Below are 23,216 nucleotides of genomic sequence, written 5' to 3'. Positions count from 1 at the left end.
AAACTGGGGATATCTTGCTGCATCACCCGATGCCCTTCTTATACTCCCTGAAGCAACCAAAGCTGAAACGCAGGCACGGGGCCTATTACACGCCAGCATACCGTGACCTCAAGCGGGGACCTCGACGGGGAAATGGCAGAACTGTGGCCACCTCACACAGGGCTCACTAATTCTTCCATGGGGCGCAGATCACATAAGCCTCCGCCCGGAGCCGCAAATGAACATCGGAGCTATGCTCCAGCGGCACACTCCAGCCAAAAGCCAAAAAGGCCAGGCCACTGAAAACTTACCTCCAACTAGAGTTTTTTTTTTTTTTTTATTTGTTTTTCACTTTTTGATTTATTCATTATTTGAGCCAGAATGTTGCCAGTATTGGCCTAATTGTATCTGTTGAAGTCTGATTGATAACTCATAAAGTGTATACTCTGTATGGGCTATAATTTGATTTGACATCAACATTGTGCTTCATTTGACCAGGGGATTCTTGGTCAACGTGTCACTAATTAGTGAGAGTCGATACAAATTACTTTTTCCTTGGCTTTTTAACATATTACTGTTGTTCTACTAAATACTAAATGGTTACTAAATGGTTAAGATTGTAAAGCAACAATATTTATACAGACCACTATCCTGGCAGTTAAGGACAAAAATCCAGCACTTAATACCAAAAACTACATAGATTTCACATATATTGTTTATGTAGTCTGGTATTGGTTTTAAGATTCCTACCTGATGTCCACCATTTATGGCCATTTACTATGTAATGGTCTTTATCTTCTTTGATTGAAGATTCAATGTTTGTAGCATCTGATGAAGCAACCTGGATGTAAAACACAAATTACATAACATCAAACATGTATGTAATATTTCTGCTTATGCACAACTGCACAAAAACAAACAAAAATAGTGTAATATGTCTTTAAAAGTGATGGTTAATTTGTAACGCTGGATGAGAACAAAAAGAGACCTGTTGGTGTGAATTTTCTGACGTGATGGAAAAGTTATTTGATTTTGCCAAGTTAAAGGGACACTATAGTCACCCATACCACTTCAGCTCAATGAAGTGGTCTGGGTGCCAGGTCCCCCAGGTTTTAACCCTTCAGATGTAAACATAGCAGGGTTCATCCAACCTCTAGTGGCTGTCTTCCTGACAGCCACTAGAGGCGCATCTGTGACACTGGATGCGAAATTCTGTTTGAATGTGCGCGGCACTTGGGCGGGGGGGGGGGGGGGGGGGAGGAGGTCACCAGCGCCTGGTGCTGGATTAAGGTAAGTAGCTGAAGGGTTTTAGCCCCTTTAGCGCCAAGGGAGGGGGACCCTGAGGATGGGGGCACAGGTTTGTTTTCCTGACACTATAGTGATCCTTTAATAAAGTGTCAGGGTAGACGTGAAATGTGTACAGAGCCATCTTAGGTAACCTATCTTTTCTACTCCCCCTCACCCCATCCAGCAGGCACAGGGCTGACTTTCTATTTTTTGCATTGGTGTTGTTTTTTTGGGGGGGTTTGGACGCTATTTCTTATTATATTTATTTTTATTCTCTTTTGTTTATGAAGTCTGCCTGCTTTTTACATGCCATGTCACAATTTTTTAACTAATAAAGATGCACTATTCATGAACTATCTCATTTGTATATTATGGATGGCAGTGAGTGTGGCCCGGTGGTGAAACTTTCATTTGGGATTAGACCAACATCGCTTTAGAGCCTTTCTAAAACATCAGTATGAAGTAAGTAATCACAGTATTTTTATTTTATTTTTTTCTTCCTTCCGTGGATGGGATTGGGTTTGCGGGACAAAGTTTCTTTACACGATTTTCCCTAGAGTTTGATTAATTTGGAAAACAGGTTACCTTTGGTTCAGTCATAGCAAAACAAGACCTGATCTGCCCCTCCAGCAGAGGTTCCAGCCACCTTTCCTTCTGCTCCTCTGTTCCATATTTGATCAGCACCTCCATGTTTCCTGTATCAGGAGCTGAACAGTTAAAGATCTGAAAAATGTATTAAAAAAGAAAACATTTATACAATGAAAGTAACCAACCTGTACCCAAACAACATATTCACACGTACAATTTCATATTTACATTTACTATAATTGGATAACAGAAAAATGTTAAACCTATTATATTCATTATATAACAAAACAGCAACTATTTATGATATGTAGTTAATATAATTTAACCCATAAAACCCTAGTTATACGCACTTCTGATGCATATAAGGAGGTCCCCATCAGTTCACAGAGATGAGCATATTCCATGTTTGTTAGCTTAGCACCATATTTTTTTTCTGGATCACTTTCTAGAGGAAGGAATAGGTTCCACAATCCTTGTGACTTTGCTTTTTCCTGTAAAAGTTATATAAACAGAGTCATATAACAAACACATCATTAACATTAAATAGACTGTCAAATTACCTCATAATAACATTCTGCTTTCGCAGATTTGAAAATTTGCATGAGACTCTACATCACACATTTGAAGAAAAAAAAATTACAAGAGGATGTTTTAGCAATAATAAAGACATTATCTTCCAAATAGCAAATAATATCAACATCATATGCCAAATAAGAAGAATGTAGCATTAATCCCCCAGAATTAAAATAAAAGAAATAAATGAGGAAGAGGAATAAGTGTCCGTGAGAAAAAGTTAGAAAAGAAGAAAGTTAAAAAAAGTAGAGACTAGGGGAGAAGGGGAGGCATGCAAAGGATGATGTTAGTCTGCTCAATCAAGATATTTACATAAACATTGTCCCAAAAGGCCTCAATTCACAGATATCAAAACCAAATAAAAATGGGATCAGGTACAGAATTATTATTTGGAGCCAGGAAGTTAGCCGAGAGTAAGACTGGAGTTTTGCACCATAAAGAATACAAATTAGAATAGATCTACAGAGGATCTTAGAAGATAGCAAACAATGATGGACTAGAGACATTATTTTCTACCAATCCCCATTAGGTATTAAGCGTTGCCTACCACTTGCAAATGAAAACAAGTGGAGGTGTATGACCACGTGAAATAAAAGGACATATATTCAGGTGGGGAAAGACAGAGACACAAACGCTTCCTTGACAAATTCGTTGCTGAAAGACCTCGACTAGATGAGGCAGAGACGTTGGATTTACCGATCAAGGAGAATGAAGTGGCAGCAGCGATCAAGGCCGCTAAAAACAGGCGAGCCCCAGGGCCAGATGGCTTTACCCTAGAATACTTAAAGAAGTTTTGGCACATCTTGCTTCCTAAACTTACCCAGGCACTTAACGCTCTCATAACGGAAAATCGCTTTCACCCTGAGTCACTTGCAGCCACTATAACTGTCCTCCCAAAACTGGATAAGGATCCTGAATTGTGGCAGTTACAGGCCGATATCTCTGCTCAATGTGGACATCAAACTGCTCACTAAGATCTTGTCTAATAGGATCGGCATACTATTACCGAGAATCGTACAACCGGATGAAACAGGATTTAGATCAGTAGAAAATAAAGTGCGTATATCAGGTTAAAATTCAAAAAATAAGGGTGCTTCAATCACCTATGAGGTCACTCCACCACACATAAAATTTGTGAAAGTAATATAGTAAAAGATGGTGAGAGCACACATCAACTGTAAATATAAAACATAAAATATTACCCTTATAATTCAGTAAAATCCTGTAAATACAAAATTAGGAAAAATACATAGGGTAATAACGTCAAAATGAAATGTAAAATGGTGTATAATTAGACACACTCACATATTACTGAGTCACTTAGAAACTGACTCAGACTAGGAGCTTTGAATGGATAAGGAGTAGTGATAGCTGGTGACCAGAAAAGCTGACTGTCGATTTTCTCCCTTCCTTTCAAACAACCAGGATGCAGGTTTTCTTTTAAAAGGTTTAATTTCAAAATACAGCAGCAGCAATAAATAAATGGATAAAATACAGCAGTTCCACTCTCCCCACACTAACGCATTTCAGCCGAAGCCTTTCTCAAAGTGTGAGTCCATTCAACATAAGCTTGCTTTAAATAAAGGGTTTTTCGCGGTCTTTTTTCTTCCCGTGGTTTTCAGCTCCTCCCCTTTTCTGACGCAACCGGTATCCGGGCATCCTAGCGTCCGTGGTTACCCCCTTCACTTCCGTGTTCGTCATCCTGACGTGTAGGTGTGGGAGGGAGAGTCTCTTATTTCGGAGGGTTTTTTACGGTCGCGGAAAAACCTTAATTCAGGCTTATAATATGGCAACTTTCCAAAATTACAATTCACTAACTATGAAATGGATACATTTCTTTGCTCATATACATAATACAAGTTATATTTACCCTTTTAAGTATATTACTCTACAGTCTATATTGACAAGTTCCTCAATAAACATAATACTTTTATTCATTATATGTATTTTAGATGATACATGTAACTCAGTGTGCAAATTCCTTCTAATGGAATATCTTTAAATACATTTCTTTAAAATATAACAAACACAAATGTTTTCTTCTTCTCAAGAGATAAAAAGACATAAAGGGAAAAAGGAGATTTATTAGAAAAAATCCATGACATAATGAAAAGAAAACGGATTAGTAAATCAATTGTTACTTCTAATAATTTTATAAAACTAAACAGATTTAGATAGTCTTCCCCTTTTTATAAATACATGAGTCTATAAAAAGATAATTAAAAAGGTTATTATAAAAAACTTTTTAAAAAACTTTCAAAAACCTTTATATCAGTATATACCATTTAAAAAGGCTTTAATTTTCCGAAATGAATATCCAATTAATATTTAGCTAAAACATTTTTAAAAACAATTATTTTATTTATTTATAAAGGAGATTAATGGCTTTTGATAAAATTAAATTCAAATGTAACTATTTATTTCAAAGTCGGCATTAAGCCCCCTCGGTATGAGCGTATCCAAATCGAAAATCCATTTCATTTCCGTCTTACTGAGTGCATTATCTTTATCTCCACCTCTCCAATGGATTTTTATACGATCTATTGCAAGGAAGTCCAAAAAACTTGGATCTCCATTGTGATGCTCCATAAAATGCTTAGGCACACTATGATTCGGGAATTTCCTTTGGATGTTGTATATATGTTCTCTAATCCTTGTTTTTAGGGGACGTGACGTTTTCCCTATGTATTGTAGTCCACATGGACATATTAACATATACACAACATCCACCGTACTACATGTTATAAAATGTTTCATTTCGTATTCTCTATTTGAGTTAAAAGAGCTAAATTTCAAAAGTTTCCTGTTATTTTTATTTCGTTTTACATCCCTTACAGACTCCACAATAGAAAAAAACCTTTTGTTCCTTTAAAAAGTTATTTGGGCATTCCCTCTTTTCCTTATCTAAAAAACTACTGGTTAAGATTTGTTTTAGATTGCTTGCTCCTCTGAAAATGAGTCTTGGTTTATTATCTATAAACGGGCGAATTTCATCGTCAACATTAAGAACATGCCAATTTTTATTCACAATCTTACGTAGGTCTTTATTATTAGAATTAAAATTAAAAATGAATGGGTTGATTTCTTTTATTTCATTATTTGTCTTTTTCTCCCTATATTCTAAAAGTTGTGATCTATCCTTTTCTTTTACCTCTTTGTATGCTCTTCCTAAAATTCCTTTATCGTACCCTTTCTCTAAAAATTGTTTTTCTAAAATCTTAACCTGGTCCTCAAAATCTTGTTCTTTCGTGCAGTTTCTTTTAATTCTTAAGAACTGTCCTTTTGGTATATTGGATAACCATGGCTTAAAATGACAACTGTTATAATCAGGGCCGGACTGGGACAAAAATTCAGCCCGGGCAATTAAAGGCAGAGCAGCCCACTATTAGGGGCGTGGCCAGAAAGGGGGCATGTCATGTCACCACCATTGACACGCACACCCCCTTCCCCCCCCACCAAATGAGTATGTTAATGTGACTGCTCCAGAGCATCCAGTGCTCCTTGCTAAAATAAATGCCAGGATTTTTTTGGGGGGGAAGGGGGGGGGGTTGAGTTTGTGCTGCGTTTGCTGGCGATTTGTCTCTGGTGTCCTCAATAGTGGGATACCAGAGATCAAAACAGGAACCGGACTGTTAAAGAGTGTTGTGCATGGGTGGGGATGTTCCTTGTGTTGTTGTATATGTTTGGACGTTGCATGTGTGTAGAGCAATTGTGTGTGTGAAGGGGTCTGTTTGTGGCGTACTGCATGTGGCTAGGGGCTGTAGTGTGTGTGTCTCTGGGTTGTAAAGGATGTGTGTATTTATATAGGGCCTGTGGAGTGTGTGCATGTAAGGAGCTGTACTGTGTGTTTGTGAGTGTATCTAGGGGCTCTAATGTGTGTATGCATATAGGAGCTGTAGAGCACATGTGTATAGGGGGGATAATGTATGCATAGGTGGTGTAGTGTGTACAAGGGGTGCAGAATATGTATTTATAGGGGATATAAATTAGTGTGGGTGCATGCAGGGGGTGTGATGTGTGTGTTTATAGGGGTATAACGTATGAGAGTGCAGGGAGTGTAGTGTAGGTTTATGGGGTATAGAGTGTGTTTAGTGTGTGTATGTGAGTGTCAGGGGAATAGTGTGTATATAAGGGGTATAGAGTGTGTGTAGTGTGTGTGTAGTGTGTTTGTGTGTAAGTGCAGGAGGTGCAGTGTGGATATAGGGGTATAGAGTGTGTATTGTGTGTTAATGCAGGGGCTGTAGTGTGTATGTAGGGGTATAGAGTGTATGCAGTGTGTTAATGCAGGGGGTGTAGTGTGTTTGTGTGTTAGTGCAGGGGGTGCTGTGTGTGTAGTGTGTTAGTGCAGGGGAGCAGTATGTTTGTGTGTTAGTGCAGTGTGTGTTAGTGCAGGGGAGCAGTATGTTTGTGAGTTAGTGCAGTGTGTTAGTGCAGTGTGTTTTAGTGCAGTGTGTGTTTGTATGTTAGTGCAGTGTGTGTTTGTGTGTTACTGCAGTGTGTGTTAGTGCAGTGTGTGTTAGTGCAGTGTGTGTTACTGCAGTGTGTATTAGTGTGTTACTGCAGTGTGTGTTAGTGCAGTGTGTGTTAGTGCAGGGGAGCAGAATGTGTGTGTGTTAGTGGTGCAGTGAGTGTTACTGCAGAGTGTGTGTGTGTTAGTGGTGCAGTGAGTGTTACTGCAGAGTGTGTTTGTGTGTTACTGCAGTGTGTGTGTTAGTGCAGTGTGTATTAGTGCAGTGTGTGTTTGTGTGTTACTGCAGTGAGTGTTAGTGCAGTGTGTATTAGTGCAGTGTGTGTTAGTGTGTTACTGCAGTGAGTGTTAGTGCAGTGTGTGATAGTGCAGTGTGTGATAGTGCAGTGTGTGTTAATGCAGGGGAGCAGAATGTGTGTGTGTGTTAGTTGAGCAGTGAGTGTTAGTGCATTGTGTGTTTGTGTGTTAATGCAGGGGAGCATAATGTGTGTGTGTTAGTGGTGCAGTGAGTGTTAGTGCAGTGTGTGTTTGTGTGTTAATGCAGGGGAGCAGAATGTGTGTGTGTTAGTGGTGCAGTGAGTGTTAGTGCAGGGGTGCAGTGTGTGTAGTGTGTTTGTATGTGTGTAATGTGTTTGTGTGTGTATATGGCCTTAAATTATTATTATTATTATTATTAAAAAGTAAAAAAAAAAAAAAAAAAATCAATTTATTCCCCCTTTTAACTTTTATGGGGGGGAGGGAACATTCACATACCTGGTGGTCCAGTGAGGGGGGGGGGGCTACGCCACACACACATCCCTGGCGGTCCAGCGGCAGGTACAACCCGCAGGGTACAGACCATCTCTCTCTCTCCCTCTCGCGAGCGCCGTTTTTTCAGAGCGTTGCCGCGGGTTACCATGGCAACGCTCTGATAATCTCGGAGCTCGCGAGAAGAAGAGAACGGAAGCTGCTCGCCGTGCGCGGAGGGAGACCGGCTCCCTTACCGATCTCCCCATCGGCCCGTGATGGGATAGAACTCCATCTTGGGGCCGGTGCTGCTGCGCATGGGCCGGCAGGGGAGATCTCTTGATCTTTCCTGCCGGCCTCGGCCAATGGCCATCGCGGCCCACCGGGCATTTGCCCGGTTTGCCCGATGGCAAGTCCGGGCCTGGTTATAATCAATAAAACTATTTACGTCAACTGCTTTAAAATGTGTTCGGCTTCTAATTTGGTCATTTTCAATAAAAATGTCAAGATCTAAAAAGTTAATACTCAGGGGGCTAATTACATGTGTCAAATTAATACTCCATGAATTGTGGTTAAGAGAATCAATAAAATCCAATAGAGTTTGGGGACTGCCTTTCCATATGATAAAAATGTCATCTATGTAGCGTTTGTAGAGGACCAGACTTGCCCCGATGTCCAATCTGGAGAAGACATGTTTTTCTTCCCAGTAGGACATAAATAAATTTGCATAACTTGGGGCAAATCTGGTCCCCATGGCAATCCCCTTTGTTTGCAGATAAAAATGTTCCTCAAACCAGAAAAAATTGTTTTTGAGAATCATATTAATCCCCTCCATAATAAAGTCTATCTGTCCTTCTAACAAGTCCCCAAACTGAATAAAAAAATGCTTAGTAGCCTCACACCCCATACTGTGTTGGATATTGGTGTAGAGGCTACTAACATCACAGGTGGCCATCACAAAAGAGTCCTCCCATTTAAAATCTTCTAAAATTTGTAAACGGCTCATGGTATCCTTCAGATATGCTGGGCATTTCGGGACTAAATTTTGTAAGAAGCTGTCAATATACTGTGAAAGGGGTGACAAGAGAGATCCAATCCCAGAGACAATAGGTCTCCCTGGTGGATTTTTGGGGTCTTTGTGTATCTTGGGTAAGATATAAATAACCGGAATTCTGGGAAATTTTACATCTAAAAATTCATATTCTTTCTTGTTTAAAATTTCTTCTTTAAGACCTTTTTCTAAAAACGTTTTATAATTGGCTTTAATTTTTTCCAAGGGGTTACCACAAAGTTTAGTATAAGTGCCCAAATCTCCCAATTGATTATAAATTTCTTTTAAATAATCTTCTTTCTTCCAAATGACTACACCCCTTCCCCCCCCTTATCAGCTGGTTTAATAACTATTGTTTTATCCTTTCTAATTTCTTGTAAAGCCATTTTTTTCTTTTCTAGTTAGATTTCCTTGTTTATTATTAAGTGGTTTATTTTTTCTTAAGTCTTTTAGGCATGATTTCTCAAAGGTTTTTATGCAATCTGATTTTAGGTGACTAGGGTAAAATTTCGATTTTTTTCTTAAAATTGGTGTGTTTAAAAGGATTTTCATTAAACGCTTCTGTATCTTTATTTTCTGTAAATTTATTAAAAAACTTTTTAAGACATAACTTCCTTGAAAAACGGTGGATATCTAAAAAGGTTTCAAATTTATCTATCCCACAAGTAGGGGCATATTTAAACCCTTTACTTAAAATTTGCTCATGAATTGGAGTTAAAAGTTTTTCTGATAAATTAAAAATTCTTATTTTCTGTTGTTCTTCATTTCTTTCTTTATCTATCTCCTTAATGTTCTCTCCTCTTTCCTTCTTTTGTTTAGCTTTTTGCATTCTACTACCTCCTCTTCTGTTTCTCTTATCCTTTTTGTTGGGGTTTGTGTTTTCCCCCTCCTGTCTGTGAGTCTGGACATTGAAAATCCTAAAAAAGGCTCTATATTTCTGTCTCTATATTTCTTAAATGTTCAAACCTATTAGATAATGGGATAGTTGATGTTTCCTTTTTCTGTCCAGTCCATTTCTGTCTTTTTATCCTCTCTCAATCTTATCGGATTATTTCTATACTGCGGGTATTCTCGTGATTGATTTGTTTTTTTCCCTTTTGTTTCTGTTTGCAATCTGATCCTTTCCTTATTTAGAAAAAAAAATTCACTTTTTTTTGGTCTTATATTCCCACTTTTGTAATCCTCTTGATCTCTTATTAGCTTCCTTTTCTTAGTTTCAATCATAGATCTCTCTATGTCATGGATTTTTTTTAGTCATTTTATTAATTAGATCCTCCAACTCCTCCATTCCAGAAAATGGTTCTAGTTGAGTCTGGATTTTATTAATATTCTCATCTAACTCCCGAAGGGTAAGGGTTTCCTGCTCTATAATTATCCCCATTGTATGTTTGGTAAAGGATTCTAGAGCTCCATTCCAAATATTCATAAAATTCTTATTTACTTGTATTACTCTACAGTCTATATTGACAAGTTCCTCAATAAACATAATACTTTTATTCATTATATGTATTTTAGATGATACATGTAACTCAGTGTGCAAATTCCTTCTAATGGAATATCTTTAAATACATTTCTTTAAAATATAACAAACACAAATGTTTTCTTCTTCTCAAGAGATAAAAAGACATAAAGGGAAAAAGGAGATTTGAAAACTTGTCAATATAGACTGTAGAGTAATACAAGTTATATTTACCCTTTTAAGTGTATTATGTATATGAGCAAAGAAATGTATCCATTTCACAGTTAGTGAATTGTAATTTTGGAAAGTTGCCATATTATAAGCCTGAATTAAGGTTTTTCCACGACCGTAAAAAGCCCTCCGAAATAAGAGACTCTCCCTCCCACACCTACACGTCAGGATGACGAACACGGAAGTGAAGGGGGTAACCACGGACGCTAGGATGCCCGGATACCGGTTGCGTCAGAAAAGGGGAGGAGCTGAAAACCACGGGAAGAATAAAGACAGCGAAAAACCCTTTATTTAAAACAAGCTTATGTTGAATGGACTCACACTTTGAGAAAGGCTTCGGCTGAAATGCGTTAGTGTGGGGAGAGTGGAACTGCTGTATTTTATCCATTTATTTATTGCTGCTGCTGTATTTTGAAATTAAACCTTTTAAAAGAAAACCTGCATCCTGGTTGTTTGAAAGAAAGGGAGAAAATCGACAGTCAGCTTTTCTGGTCACCAGCTATCACTACTCCTTATCCATTCAAAGCTCCTAGTCTGAGTCAGCTTCTAAGTGACTCAGTAATATGTGAGTGCGTCAAATTATACACCATTTTAAATTTCATTTTGACGTTATTACCCTATGTATTTTTCCTAATTTTGTATTTACAGGATTTTACTGAATTATAAGGGTAATATTTTATGTTTTATATTTACAGTTGATGTGTGCTCTCACCATCTTTTACTATATTACTTTCACGAATTTTAGGTGTGGTGGAGTGACCTCATAGGTGATTGAAGCACCCTTATTTTTTGAATTTTAATCTGATATACGCACTTTATTTTCTACTGTTATACACTTATCACTCTGTTATATTGGTTTTAATTCAATATGTCTATATCACAACTAAGAAAAAGTTGGCACAAAAATATGGAAAGCAAATTTGATCTTAAAATAGATCAATCTAATGCAGATAAAGTAAATAATAATGATTTAGACACTATCTGTAACCAACTTGAAAAATTGTTGATAAAAGAGATGAAAATCAAATGGGAGATTTTCACATTAGAAAAGTATATCATTTTACAAATCTCACAGAGAGGTCTTAGATTTTACAAATTATCAACCTTTGAGCAGGAAAATAAGAATTTTATGAATATTTGGAATGGAGCTCTAGAATCCTTTACCAAACATACAATGGGGATAATTATAGAGCAGAGAACCCTTACCCTTCGGGAGTTAGATGAGAATATTAATAAAATCCAGACTCAACTAGAACCATTTTCTGGAATGGAGGAGTTGGAGGATCTAATTAATAAAATGACTAAAAAAATCTATGACATAGAGAGATCTGTGATTGAAACTAAGAAAAGGAAGCTAATAAGAGATCAAGAGGATTACAAAAGTGGGAATATAAGACCAAAAAAAAGTGCATTTTTTTTTCTAAATAAGGAAAGGATCAGATTGCAAACAGAAACAAAAGGGAAAAAAACAAATCAATCACGAGAATACCCGCAGTATAGAAATAATCCGATAAGATTGAGAGAGGATAAAAAGACAGAAATGGACTGGACAGAAAAAGGAAACATCAACTATCCCATTATCTAATAGGTTTGAACATTTAAGAAATATAGAGACAGAGAAGCCTTTTTTAGGATTTTCAATGTCCAGACTCACAGACAGGAGGGGGAAAACACAAACCCCAACAAAAAGGATAAGAGAAACAGAAGAGGAGGTAGTAGAATGCAAAAAGCTAAACAAAAGAAGGAAAGAGGAGAGAACATTAAGGAGATAGATAAAGAAAGAAATGAAGAACAACAGAAAATAAGAATTTTTAATTTATCAGAAAAACTTTTAACTCCAATTCATGAGCAAATTTTAAGTAAAGGGTTTAAATATGCCCCTACTTGGGGGCGGGGCCTGACCGTCAAGATGGCCGGACGCACATGCTGAACGCTCCAGTGGCAAGGGGCATAATCTGAGCCCTCACGGCGACCCGCTGAGCCTGGAACAGCATACCGGACGGCAGAGGTTAACCAGCACCTAAAGCGGCACCTAACGGTATGCGAGGCATGCAGCTCCGACCGCGGAAACCGGAGCTGAGCAGCAAGGCCTACCAATTTCTGGGACAAACGGACCGCAGGGGAGACGGCCGCTCTCCTGCGGCTATCTTAAGCTACGACTTCGACTTAGGCACCCGTTCCCCCCCCTTTGGACCGGCGGGGGTCATCCCGGTCCCCACCAAATCAGGGCAGATGATATCACAAGCCTCTGCTTTACCCCGCAGCCTGAACAACGTGGCAAGTGGGCCACTCAAGATGGCGACCGAGACTCAGTGGCTGCAACCCGAGCCAGACCATCAAAGCAGCCAAAGACACTACACGGAGGAGCAATACGCTGAAAGACTGGACAGGCTCTTTCGGAGGCTCTGGAAGCGACTGACGCTATGCTGCAGATGGGAATCACCTGTTCCGGTGGGAACGGTAAGGAGGGACGAGGAGCGGAGCTGGACCAGACCCACACCGGGCAAACCACGCAAGGCTAAAACCACAGCCCGCCCTGCAATCCTTCCTGGGTTGAAGGCCCCCCGGAGAATACCTCCACGGCACCGACCACACCGCCGGAAGCCCGACCGTCGCAGGCGACGGCAGAACACCCGAGCTCCCCAAGGCGCCCAACAGAGGGTAGACCCGGCCTCGTTTATGAGAGCACGAGTCTGTGGACAGCAGGTGCTTGCCTTCATTCCGGCCTGGGGCTGGATCGCCCCCTCCTTGCACCAACGGCTCACCGGTCTCTCGCTAGCCCGCCCGGCTCATGGATCCGATCTGCCCAGCAGGGGTATCGGCTGATAGATGGCCTGCACGCCCACAACCCCACTACCGGTCATGGAATCTTGGTGGACAATATAGAGTGTTCCTCACTAGCAAAACGACTCTACATGAAGTGTACACCAGGACATTTCTTCCCATACACTCATGAACCTCACCAGTGGGCCAAGGGGTATCACACCTTTGTACACCTTACTTGTCGCAACACACACACATGTTTTAAGTTAAGCGCAGTTTGAGCAGGCCCCCGCCACGGAACACTGCAGATATGTTTCAAGCGCATTAAATATGCTAAATATGTTCATGTGTTCTCAACCTTATAGATATCATACTGCTAGACCAGCTGAGTTGAACCTATCGTACAATAGTTTAACTACCATATGAGCGAATACTGCAGGGATTTAGCGAGTTTGTAAATGGTTGTAAGGCTATGACTGTGCTAACCCAGCCCTCCTGGGCATTATGTGTTTCTTGTCTGTTCGCACATAGTATAGCTTGCACCTCACGTTACATAGACTCAGATCTGCCTTAATAACTTCAAGCTTGCCTATTAATCTCGTTGACAGGCTGACACTTATCTAGCGAGGTCATTATCGTAACCTGTCTTATGCCTGCATCTATTTTAAATCCTGTGATGCCTTTAATTGTGAGCTTAATTCTTGATGAAACAATCGTTTAGTTGAAGCTACCTTTATAATTGTTACTTTACGCATGCCATTATCATATTAAGAAGCTTGCTTAATATAAAATATAAAATGAGGCTGTCATTCGATGGAGATGTACTACTGTGTTAAAGCGATCCCACTCTGTACAAATACTGTGCATCCCCTCTTCTTTATTCTGTACCCCATTTAACTCGTGCCTCAATAAAAGAAAGATTGACGAGAAAAAAAAATATGCCCCTACTTGTGGGATAGATAAATTTGAAACCTTTTTAGATATCCACCGTTTTTCAAGGAAGTTATGTCTTAAAAAGATTTTTAATAAATTTACAGAAAATAAAGATACAGAAGCGTTTAATGAAAATCCTTTTAAACACACCAATTTTAAGAAAAAAATCGAAATTTTACCCTAGTCACCTAAAATCAGATTGCATAAAAACCTTTGAGAAATTATGCCTAAAAGACTTAAGAAAAATTAAACCACTTAATAATAAACAAGGAAATCTAACTAGAAAAGAAAAAATGGCTTTACAAGAAATTAGAAAGGATAAAACAATAGTTATTAAACCAGCTGATAAGGGGGGGTGTAGTCATTTGGAAGAAAGAAGATTATTTAAAAGAAATTTATAATCAATTGGGAGATTTGGGCACTTATACTAAACTTTGTGGTAACCCCTTGGAAAAAATTAAAGCCAATTATAAAACGTTTTTAGAAAAAGGTCTTAAAGAAGAAATTTTAAACAAGAAAGAATATGAATATTTAGATGTAAAATTTCCCAGAATTCCGGTTATTTATATCTTACCCAAGATACACAAAGACCCAAAAAATCGACCAGGGAGATCTATTGTCTCTGGGATTGGATCTCTCTTGTCACCCCTTTCACAGTATATTGACAGCTTCTTACAAAATTTAGTCCCGAAATGCCCAGCATATCTGAAGGATACCATGAGCCTTTTACAAATTTTAGAAGATTTTAAATGGGAGGACTCTTTTGTGATGGCCACCTGTGATGTTAGTAGCCTCTACACCAATATCCAACACAGTATGGGGTGTGAGGCTACTAAGCATTTTTTATTCAGTTTGGGGACTTGTTAGAAGGACAGATAGACTTTATTATGGAGGGGATTAATATGATTCTCAAAAACAATTTTTTCTGGTTTGAGGAACATTTTTACCTGCAAAAAAAAGGGGACTGCCATGGGGACCAGATTTGCCCCAAGTTATGCAAATTTATTTATGTCCTACTGGGAAGAAAAACATGTCTTCTCCAGATTGGACATTGGGTCAAGTCTGGTCCTCTACAAACGCTACATAGATGACATTTTTATCATATGGAAAGGCAGTCCCCAAACTCTATTGGATTGTATTGATTGTCTTAACCACAATTCATGTAATATGCATTTGACACATGTAATTAGCCCTCTGAGTATTAACTTTTTAGATCTTGAAATTTTTATTGAAAATGACCAAATTAGAAGCCGAACACATTTTAACCCCTTAAGGACCAAACTTCTGGAATAAAAGGGAATCATGACGTGTCACACATGTCATGTGTCCTTAAGGGGTTAAAGCAGTTGACGTAAATAGTTTTATTGATTATAACAGTTGTCATTTTAAGCCATGGTTATCCAATATACCAAAAGGACAGTTCTTAAGAATTAAAAGAAACTGCACGAAAGAACAAGATTTTGAGGACCAGGTTAAGATTTTAGAAAAACAATTTTTAGAGAAAGGGTACGATAAAGGAATTTTAGGAAGAGCATACAAAGAGGTAAAAGAAAAGGATAGATCAAACTTTTAGAATATAGGTAGAAAAAGACAAATAATGAAATAAAAGAAATCATCCCATTAATTTTTAATTTTAATTCTAATAATAAAGACCTACGTAGGATTGTGAATAAAAATTGGCATGTTCTTAATGTTGACGATGAAATTCGCCCGTTTATAGATAATACACCAAGACTCCTTTTCAGAGATGCAAGCAATCTAAAACAAATCTTAACCAGTAGTTTTTTAGATAAGGAAAAGAGGGAATGCCCAAATAACTTTTCAAAGGAACAAAAGGTTTTTTTCTATTGTGGAGTCTGTAAGGGATGTAAAACGAAATAAAAATAACAGGAAACTTTTGAAATTTAGCTCTTTTAACTCAAATAGAGAATACGAAATGAAACATTTTATAACATGTAGTACGGTGGATGTTGTGTATATGTTAATATGTCCATGTGGACTACAATACATAGGGAAAACGTCACGTCCCCTAAAAACAAGGATAGAGAACATATATACAACATCCAAAGGAAATCATAGTGTGCCTAAGCATTTTATGGAGCATCACAATGGAGATCCAAGTTTTTTGGACTTCCTTGCAATAGATCGTATAAAAATCCATCGGAGAGGTGGAGATAAAGATAATGCACTCAGTAAGACGGAAATGAAATGGATTTTCGATTTGGATACGCTCATACCGAGGGGGCTTAATGCCGACTTTGAAATAAATAGTTACATTTGAATTTAATTTTATCAAAAGCCATTAATCTCCTTTATAAATAAATAAAATAATTGTTTTAAAAAATGTTTTAGCTAAATATTAATTGGATATTCATTTCGGAAAATTAAAGCCTTTTTAAATGGTATATACTGATATAAAGGTTTTTGAAAGTTTTTTAAAAAGTTTTTTATAATAACCTTTTTAATTATCTTTTTATAGACTCATGTATTTATAAAAAGGGGAAGACTATCTAAATCTGTTTAGTTTTATAAAATTATTAGAAGTAACAATTGATTTACTAATCCGTTTTCTTTTCATTATGTCATGGATTTTTTCTAATAAATCTCCTTTTTCCCTTTATGTCTTTTTATCTCTTGAGAAGAAGAAAACATTTGTGTTTGTTATATTTTAAAGAAATGTATTTAAAGATATTCCATTAGAAGGAATTTGCACACTGAGTTACATGTATCATCTAAAATACATATAATGAATAAAAGTATTATGTTTATTGAGGAACTTGTCAATATAGACTGTAGAGTAATATACTTAAAAGGGTAAATATAACTTGTATTATGTATATGAGCAAAGAAATGTATCCATTTCATAGTTAGTGAATTGTAATTTTGGAAAGTTGCCATATTATAAGCCTGAATGAAGGTTTTTCCGCGACCGTAAAAAACCCTCCGAAATAAGAGACTCTCCCTCCCACACCTACACGTCAGGATGACGAACACGGAAGTGAAGGGGGTAACCACGGACGCTAGGATGCCCGGATACCGGTTGCGTCAGAAAAGGGGAGGAGCTGAAAACCACGGGAAGAAAAAAGACCGCGAAAAACCCTTTATTTAAAGCAAGCTTATGTTGAATGGACTCACACTTTGAGAAAGGCTTCGGCTGAAACGCGTTAGTGTGGGGAGAGTGGAACTGCTGTATTTTATCCATTTATTTATTGCTGCTGCTGTATTTTGAAATTAAACCTTTTAAAAGAAAACCTGCATCCTGGTTGTTTGAAAGAAAGGGAGAAAATCGACAGTCAGCTTTTCTGGACACCAGCTATCACTACTCCTTATCCATTCAAAGCTCCTAGTCTGAGTCAGCTTCTAAGTGACTCAGTAATATGTGAGTGTGTCTAATTATACACCATTTTAAATTTCATTTTTACGTTATTACCCTATGTATTTTTCCTAATTTTGTATTTACAGGATTTTACTGAATTATAAGGGTAATATTTTATGTTTTATATTGACAGGATTTATATCAGGTAGGGAGGCTAGGGATAGCACTCTGCGAGCACTGTCAACCCAACACCTAGCGAGGCGATCAGGAGACCGAAGCTGAGAAAGCATTTGACTGGGTGAACTTTGGTCCTTCCTTATGGCTATACTGCGGGAGATGTGATTCGGTTGTAACATGCTGAAATGGATAAGTGCACTCTATAGTTGCCCCAGCCAAAGTACCTGTGAATGGTGCTCTCACGGATGCTTTTCAGATAATGGGCGGAATGGTACGAGGCAAGTGTGCCCACTATCCCAAATGCTATTCGCACTAACCCATTCTTGTAGGCCGTACGGAAGTCTGATCATTTTAGAGGTTTTGCCTGGAGGCCAACACCAACGCTTTTGCAGACGACCCACTGTTCTTCATAAAAGATCCAAGGACCACTCTGCCTCAGTGGGTGGACCTGTTCGAGACAAATGGCGAAGACTCTGGATTCAAACTGAATATGTCCAAGTGTGAGGTACTCAACATCACGGTCCCAGTAGCAGAGAATGACACCAGTTTCCATTCAGATGGTGCACTTTCCACATGACATATCTAGGAACGGTTCTCATTAGGAACCCAGAGGACCTATACCAAAATTAATTTTATACCTCTTCTACACAGCATACAGCAAGATTTGAAGATGTGGTCTTACCCTCATATATCCTTGCTGGTTTGGAAGGATTGCAGTCCTAAAAATGAGCTACCTAGACTCCTTTATCTATATCAAACACTTCCCCGTGCCCTACCCACAGCCAAATGCGCATCTCTACGATCCTCTATGATAAGGTACGTGTGGAGTGAGGGCCAGGCAAGACTCCGCCATGAAATACTATGCCTTCCGATGGACTGGGGCGGTCTTGCACTCCCCGACTTCCGTAAATACCACCACTGTCCTACAAGAATACTGGAATGGCATATCCACCTGATTCACAAACAATGGATTGAACTCGATAAGGGTCACCTACGACCATCCCTTCTTACGGCAAAATGGAACTCAAAAAAGCCTACACAGACAGATCTAGAATTGACCTCCCCAGTGACACAAATGTTAAGGGATTGGGACAGCATCAGGGGAGCCTCACATTTATCTGCTACACAGAGTCCGATGATTTAGATACAACATAATGTTCAAATAGGGCATGGCCTACCACCTATAACATGGGACTTCCTGGGTGGCGGCGACTCTCTTCCAATCCGTAAGCTCTTGAACAACACGGGCATGATACCACTGCTGGAAATCCACCGTCGTACACACAAATCAGATATTTCTACCAGAAGCTTTCAAATAGGGATGCGATACACACAGCCTCACATGGTTTGAGGGTCTCTGTGATGGCAAAACCAATGTGGACAGAGCAGTGTCCCGCATATTCCAACATCTCCTTGTGGGATATCTAGAGAGTAAAAGTCCTTCAATGATGCTCGATGGGAGAAGATACTGATACTTCACCACACGTGCTCCCCTAGCTCCAAATATCAGGAATCCAACTATAAATTCCTGGCGTTTTGATACAGGACACCCGACAGAATTTTCCCAACCGTGCCCAATGTCTGCTCGAGATGCGGAGTGGGACCAGGAACGGTAACACATACATGGTGGGAATGCCCGCACATAGTGCCATTCTGGGAGGAAGTGAAGCTGAAGGTGGATATGGAGATGGTACTACTGCACTCCACGCCGACAACCGTCGCAGCATACAAAAAAAAAAACTATCTATTGACATCTATTAGACGCAGCCAGATCCTTGATTCCGTTACATTGGAAGAAAGATACGACCACGAGGACGGGAAAATGGATGGACAGGGTGGAGGAGTCTGTCCAGGCCTCCCTGAGTGGAACCGACGAGAAACATGTGGAACGCTGGCGGCCGTGGTTGGCTTACGTTGAGTGAGGGATGTGGGGACGAGCACAGTTTTAGATATTGGTGATGGACTGCTCCCATCCCCCTTTGGTCCACTTCCCTAGGGGTGACTCTAGCCTTCCATACCCCTTACCACCCACAAAGTAGTGGTAAAGTGGAGCGCATGAATGGCACTCTAAAAACCAGAATGTTAAAAATGTCACAAGAAACAAAGATGCCCTGGCCAGAAAGCCTACCAATAGCTCTATTTAGTGTTAGACACACACCTAGAGGGAAGCATTCACTGTCCCCATATGAGGTTCTATTTGGGACAGCACCCAGACTAGGTTGTTATTATCCGCAGCAGTTGCAACTCCAATCAGATGTTTTAGTAGACTATGTAACTGAACTTGCAAATGTCCTAAACAAAATACATGCCCAAGTTTTCTCTTCAATTCCAGATCCCGAATTGGATACAGGTTCCCATAACCTACTCCCCGGAGATTGGGTCCTGGTTAAGAAGTTTGTGCGGAAAAATACCCTAGAACCAAGATTTGACGGTCCATTCCAAGTCCTCCTGATTACCGCAACCTCCGTCAAATTGGCCGGTAGGCCAAATTGGATCCACGCTTCCCACTGCAAGAAATCTCCTGCCCCAGAGGAGGCGAATATCGCACAAACATGTATCTCTGGTACATCTTCCCCTTAATTAGCCTTATGAAGGCCCAGCAAGTAGCCATTACCAAAGACATTAGTGGGTACACCTTCTGGTATAATTCATCATGCACCCAGGTGGCTACTTATACCTTTGACTATTGTGATATTGTAGAATGCCCATTTCCCACACCACAAATCCAGAGCATCTATAGAGATATCCCTCATTCAAAAGACCCATATGTTTGTGTAGTTGACAAACAATGGGGGCACAATTGTGACCATTGGGGGGCGGCGGGGTGGAATGCCGGGCCTGCCTGGGGTTACAAACCAAAAAGTGCCGTAGCTAAAGTAGATGATCATGGTAGATCGCTCCTCCAGAGAATGACTTTGAGAAAGCCTGGGGGGAGTACACCAATGAAATTAATCCTTAACATTGAGCATCCAAGTCCAACAGATGCAGACCAGTATGTGATGGGAATGTATTGGAAAAAGGGTTCCTACCAAAAGTTAGGGCATTTCTACCTTAAAGATATGTGCAACTCTTCTGAGTGGCAAGGGGCCACCCATATGGTCCCTAACCCATTAAAACCTCATATCCAGACCTTTCAAGACATGATGGCCATTGCTAACCCCACTTTTGAAGATACCATGGCCGCTGAAACAGGTTTTAATGATGTAAATTTATGGTTAGAATGGATGAAATATAACGCTAATAAGCATAATAGAACTGCATGTTACGTGTGTGGAGGTGCCCGGCCTCACCTGGGTACCGTACCTTTAATCCTACCTGTAGATATAGAAGAATGTATTTTAAGCCTTTTTGCCTATCACTATAATTTTAACAGATCCATATGTATTGCATGGACAAAGGAGTATCCTCTCCTAGCCAACGATGTCAAACCCCCTGATGGTATTACCGTATATAAAGGTAATTACACTTGCTATGCCATGTACGATGGTATTGGTAAATTTGTGGGTAACTTTTCCAAAGGCTATTGTGCTACATACAGAACTATCCCTGTACGTCTGCTGCAACATCACACTAGGTCACTAGGGGACATTTATTGGTTGTGTGGGGATTTACAGCTAAGATCCAGAATGGACACAGAATGGTGGGGAGAGTGTACTTTGACTAAGGCCATTATGCCTATACATATTATTTCTGACACACACCTCAACACCCATGAGTTCAGCCACACTAAGGTTAAACGTGACGCCCCAGTGAAAGGAAGTTTTGATCCTCATGTATATATTGATGCCATTGGAGTGCCCAGGGGGGTGCCCAATGAGTTTAAAGCTAGGGATGAAGTTGCTGCAGGATTTGAATCAATTTTTACCATAGTTACCGCAAACAAGAATCTAAATTGGATAAATTACATTTATTATAATCAACAGCGTTTTGTCAATTACACCAGAGACGCCCTCCAGGGGTTGGCCGAACAGTTGCAGGCCACATCCCAAATGACTTTCCAGAATAGAATGGCCCTAGATATGATCTTAGCCGAAAAAGGAGGGGTTTGTAAGATTTTACCCGACACTATGACATGTTGTACCTACATCCCAGAAAACACAGGCCCTAATGGTAAAGTCACACTAGCTATAGAAAAATTAAATGACTTGTCTGAAGAGTTAAAAAGGAATTCTGGGATAAAAGATCCCTGGGAAAGATGGTTTGGTTGGATGACAGGATGGCAAAAGGCTTTAATGCAGATTGGTATGGCTATACTAATTTTTCTTTTTATTTTTGCTCTTCTCTTTTGTTGTGTCCTCCCATGTCTGAGAAAATCCCTCATGAAGACTGTTGACCAAGCAGCACCCACTTTGACCCATCTCGAAGTTGATGACCAAGAATTCCAAGACATCAACTCACCCTGTCTGCCGCTGCAAACATTCCCTTTTGTCGATAAAGTGCAGGAATTCTAGGAAGGGACTAGCTCAGGGACAGCATCTGTCAGTGAATGGTAAAGGCCCCATGTGGAGAAGTGGTGGGTTAGCTGCCATGGGATACCCTTGGGTGTGAAGCGTTCGAGAGCCATACTGACGGATGGTTAGCCTATTAGGGTCAGACCTAGGGACAGCCTTGCACTTTGCATTAACACCTAGCTAGCGGCCACGGGGTTTCTGTGCCTTTGGGTTAACACGTCTTCTGATACTAACATAATAAAGTTTTATCTCTTAGAATCTAACATTTCATAGGGGGGACTGATGTGGAATTATTAAAAATCTTTATTGTACTTGTATTGAATTATTGTACTAACTCCATTTTTACTTTATACTGTGACTTCGTCCTCCATTTTGTCCTCCTAACCTGACTTCTTCAATCCTCCATTTTGTCCTCATGACTTAACTTGTTCATTTTAAAACTACATTACGTGACTGAACTTCTCAACCCAATTAATACAGTAGACAAAGACCGTGTTTCCTTCAAGGACAAGTACCAGGAGGTGCTGGCTACTCCTTAAGACTTGCTGGCTACTCCTTAGAGCTTGTAAGATAGTACAGTTTGAAGGCCACAGAACACAGTAGTAATGAAATGTTCTATTCATAAGAGACCTTGCACCTGGACATAAAGCCTGATATCATTGACCGTGTAAAATGACGCTTAGGACCCCCTTGTCCCCCACCCGTGTCCAGAATAATCCCACCTCTGATGGGTGGGCACGGGACTAACCTCTTAATTTTACTAACCAATAGGTAAGACACTAACTCCGTCACTTAACAATTAATCCAATTGATGATGTTTATTTGCTGATATTCTAATAATCAATGATGACGCAAAATGCCTCTTAAAAGGGCCTGCGCGCCCGCTTTTTCTTCACTTGCCAATAAACTTTCTCGAAGTTATTTTAACCTGAACCTCGTGTGTCAGACTTAATTACTTCAGCGTATATACGCAATTTAATTTATTGATTTGGACAGGAACAGATAGACTTTGAACATTTTGGTTTACTTTCAAAAAGTACCATAACAGAGCACATGTGTATAGGGGGGATAATGTATGCATAGGTGGTGTAGTGTGTACAAGGGGTGCAGAATATGTATTTATAGGGGATATAAATTAGTGTGGGTGCATGCAGGGGGTGTGATGTGTGTGTTTATAGGGGTAGAACGTATGAGAGTGCAGGGAGTGTAGTGTA

The 23,216-nt window shown here is 39.5% G+C and overlaps 1 protein-coding gene across 1 annotated transcript in view; it reads right to left on the bottom strand.

Annotated features, from left to right (window-relative positions):
* ACAD10 (acyl-CoA dehydrogenase family member 10) overlaps positions 1-23,216 on the bottom strand; it is a 139,842-nt gene that overhangs the window by 16,442 nt on the left and 100,184 nt on the right. The window contains exons 14-16 of the mRNA XM_063454248.1: positions 2,205-2,345; positions 1,852-1,989; positions 730-820 (exon numbers count right to left, since the gene is read on the bottom strand). Of these exons, the coding sequence (XP_063310318.1) occupies positions 730-820; positions 1,852-1,989; positions 2,205-2,345 (370 nt within the window). The remainder of the gene's footprint in view (positions 1-729; positions 821-1,851; positions 1,990-2,204; positions 2,346-23,216) is intronic.

This window comes from Pelobates fuscus, chromosome 5 (genome assembly GCF_036172605.1).
Source record: "Pelobates fuscus isolate aPelFus1 chromosome 5, aPelFus1.pri, whole genome shotgun sequence".
In the NCBI taxonomy this organism is placed as follows: Eukaryota; Metazoa; Chordata; class Amphibia; order Anura; family Pelobatidae; genus Pelobates; species Pelobates fuscus.
This window is presented reverse-complemented; position numbering and strand designations above follow the sequence as displayed.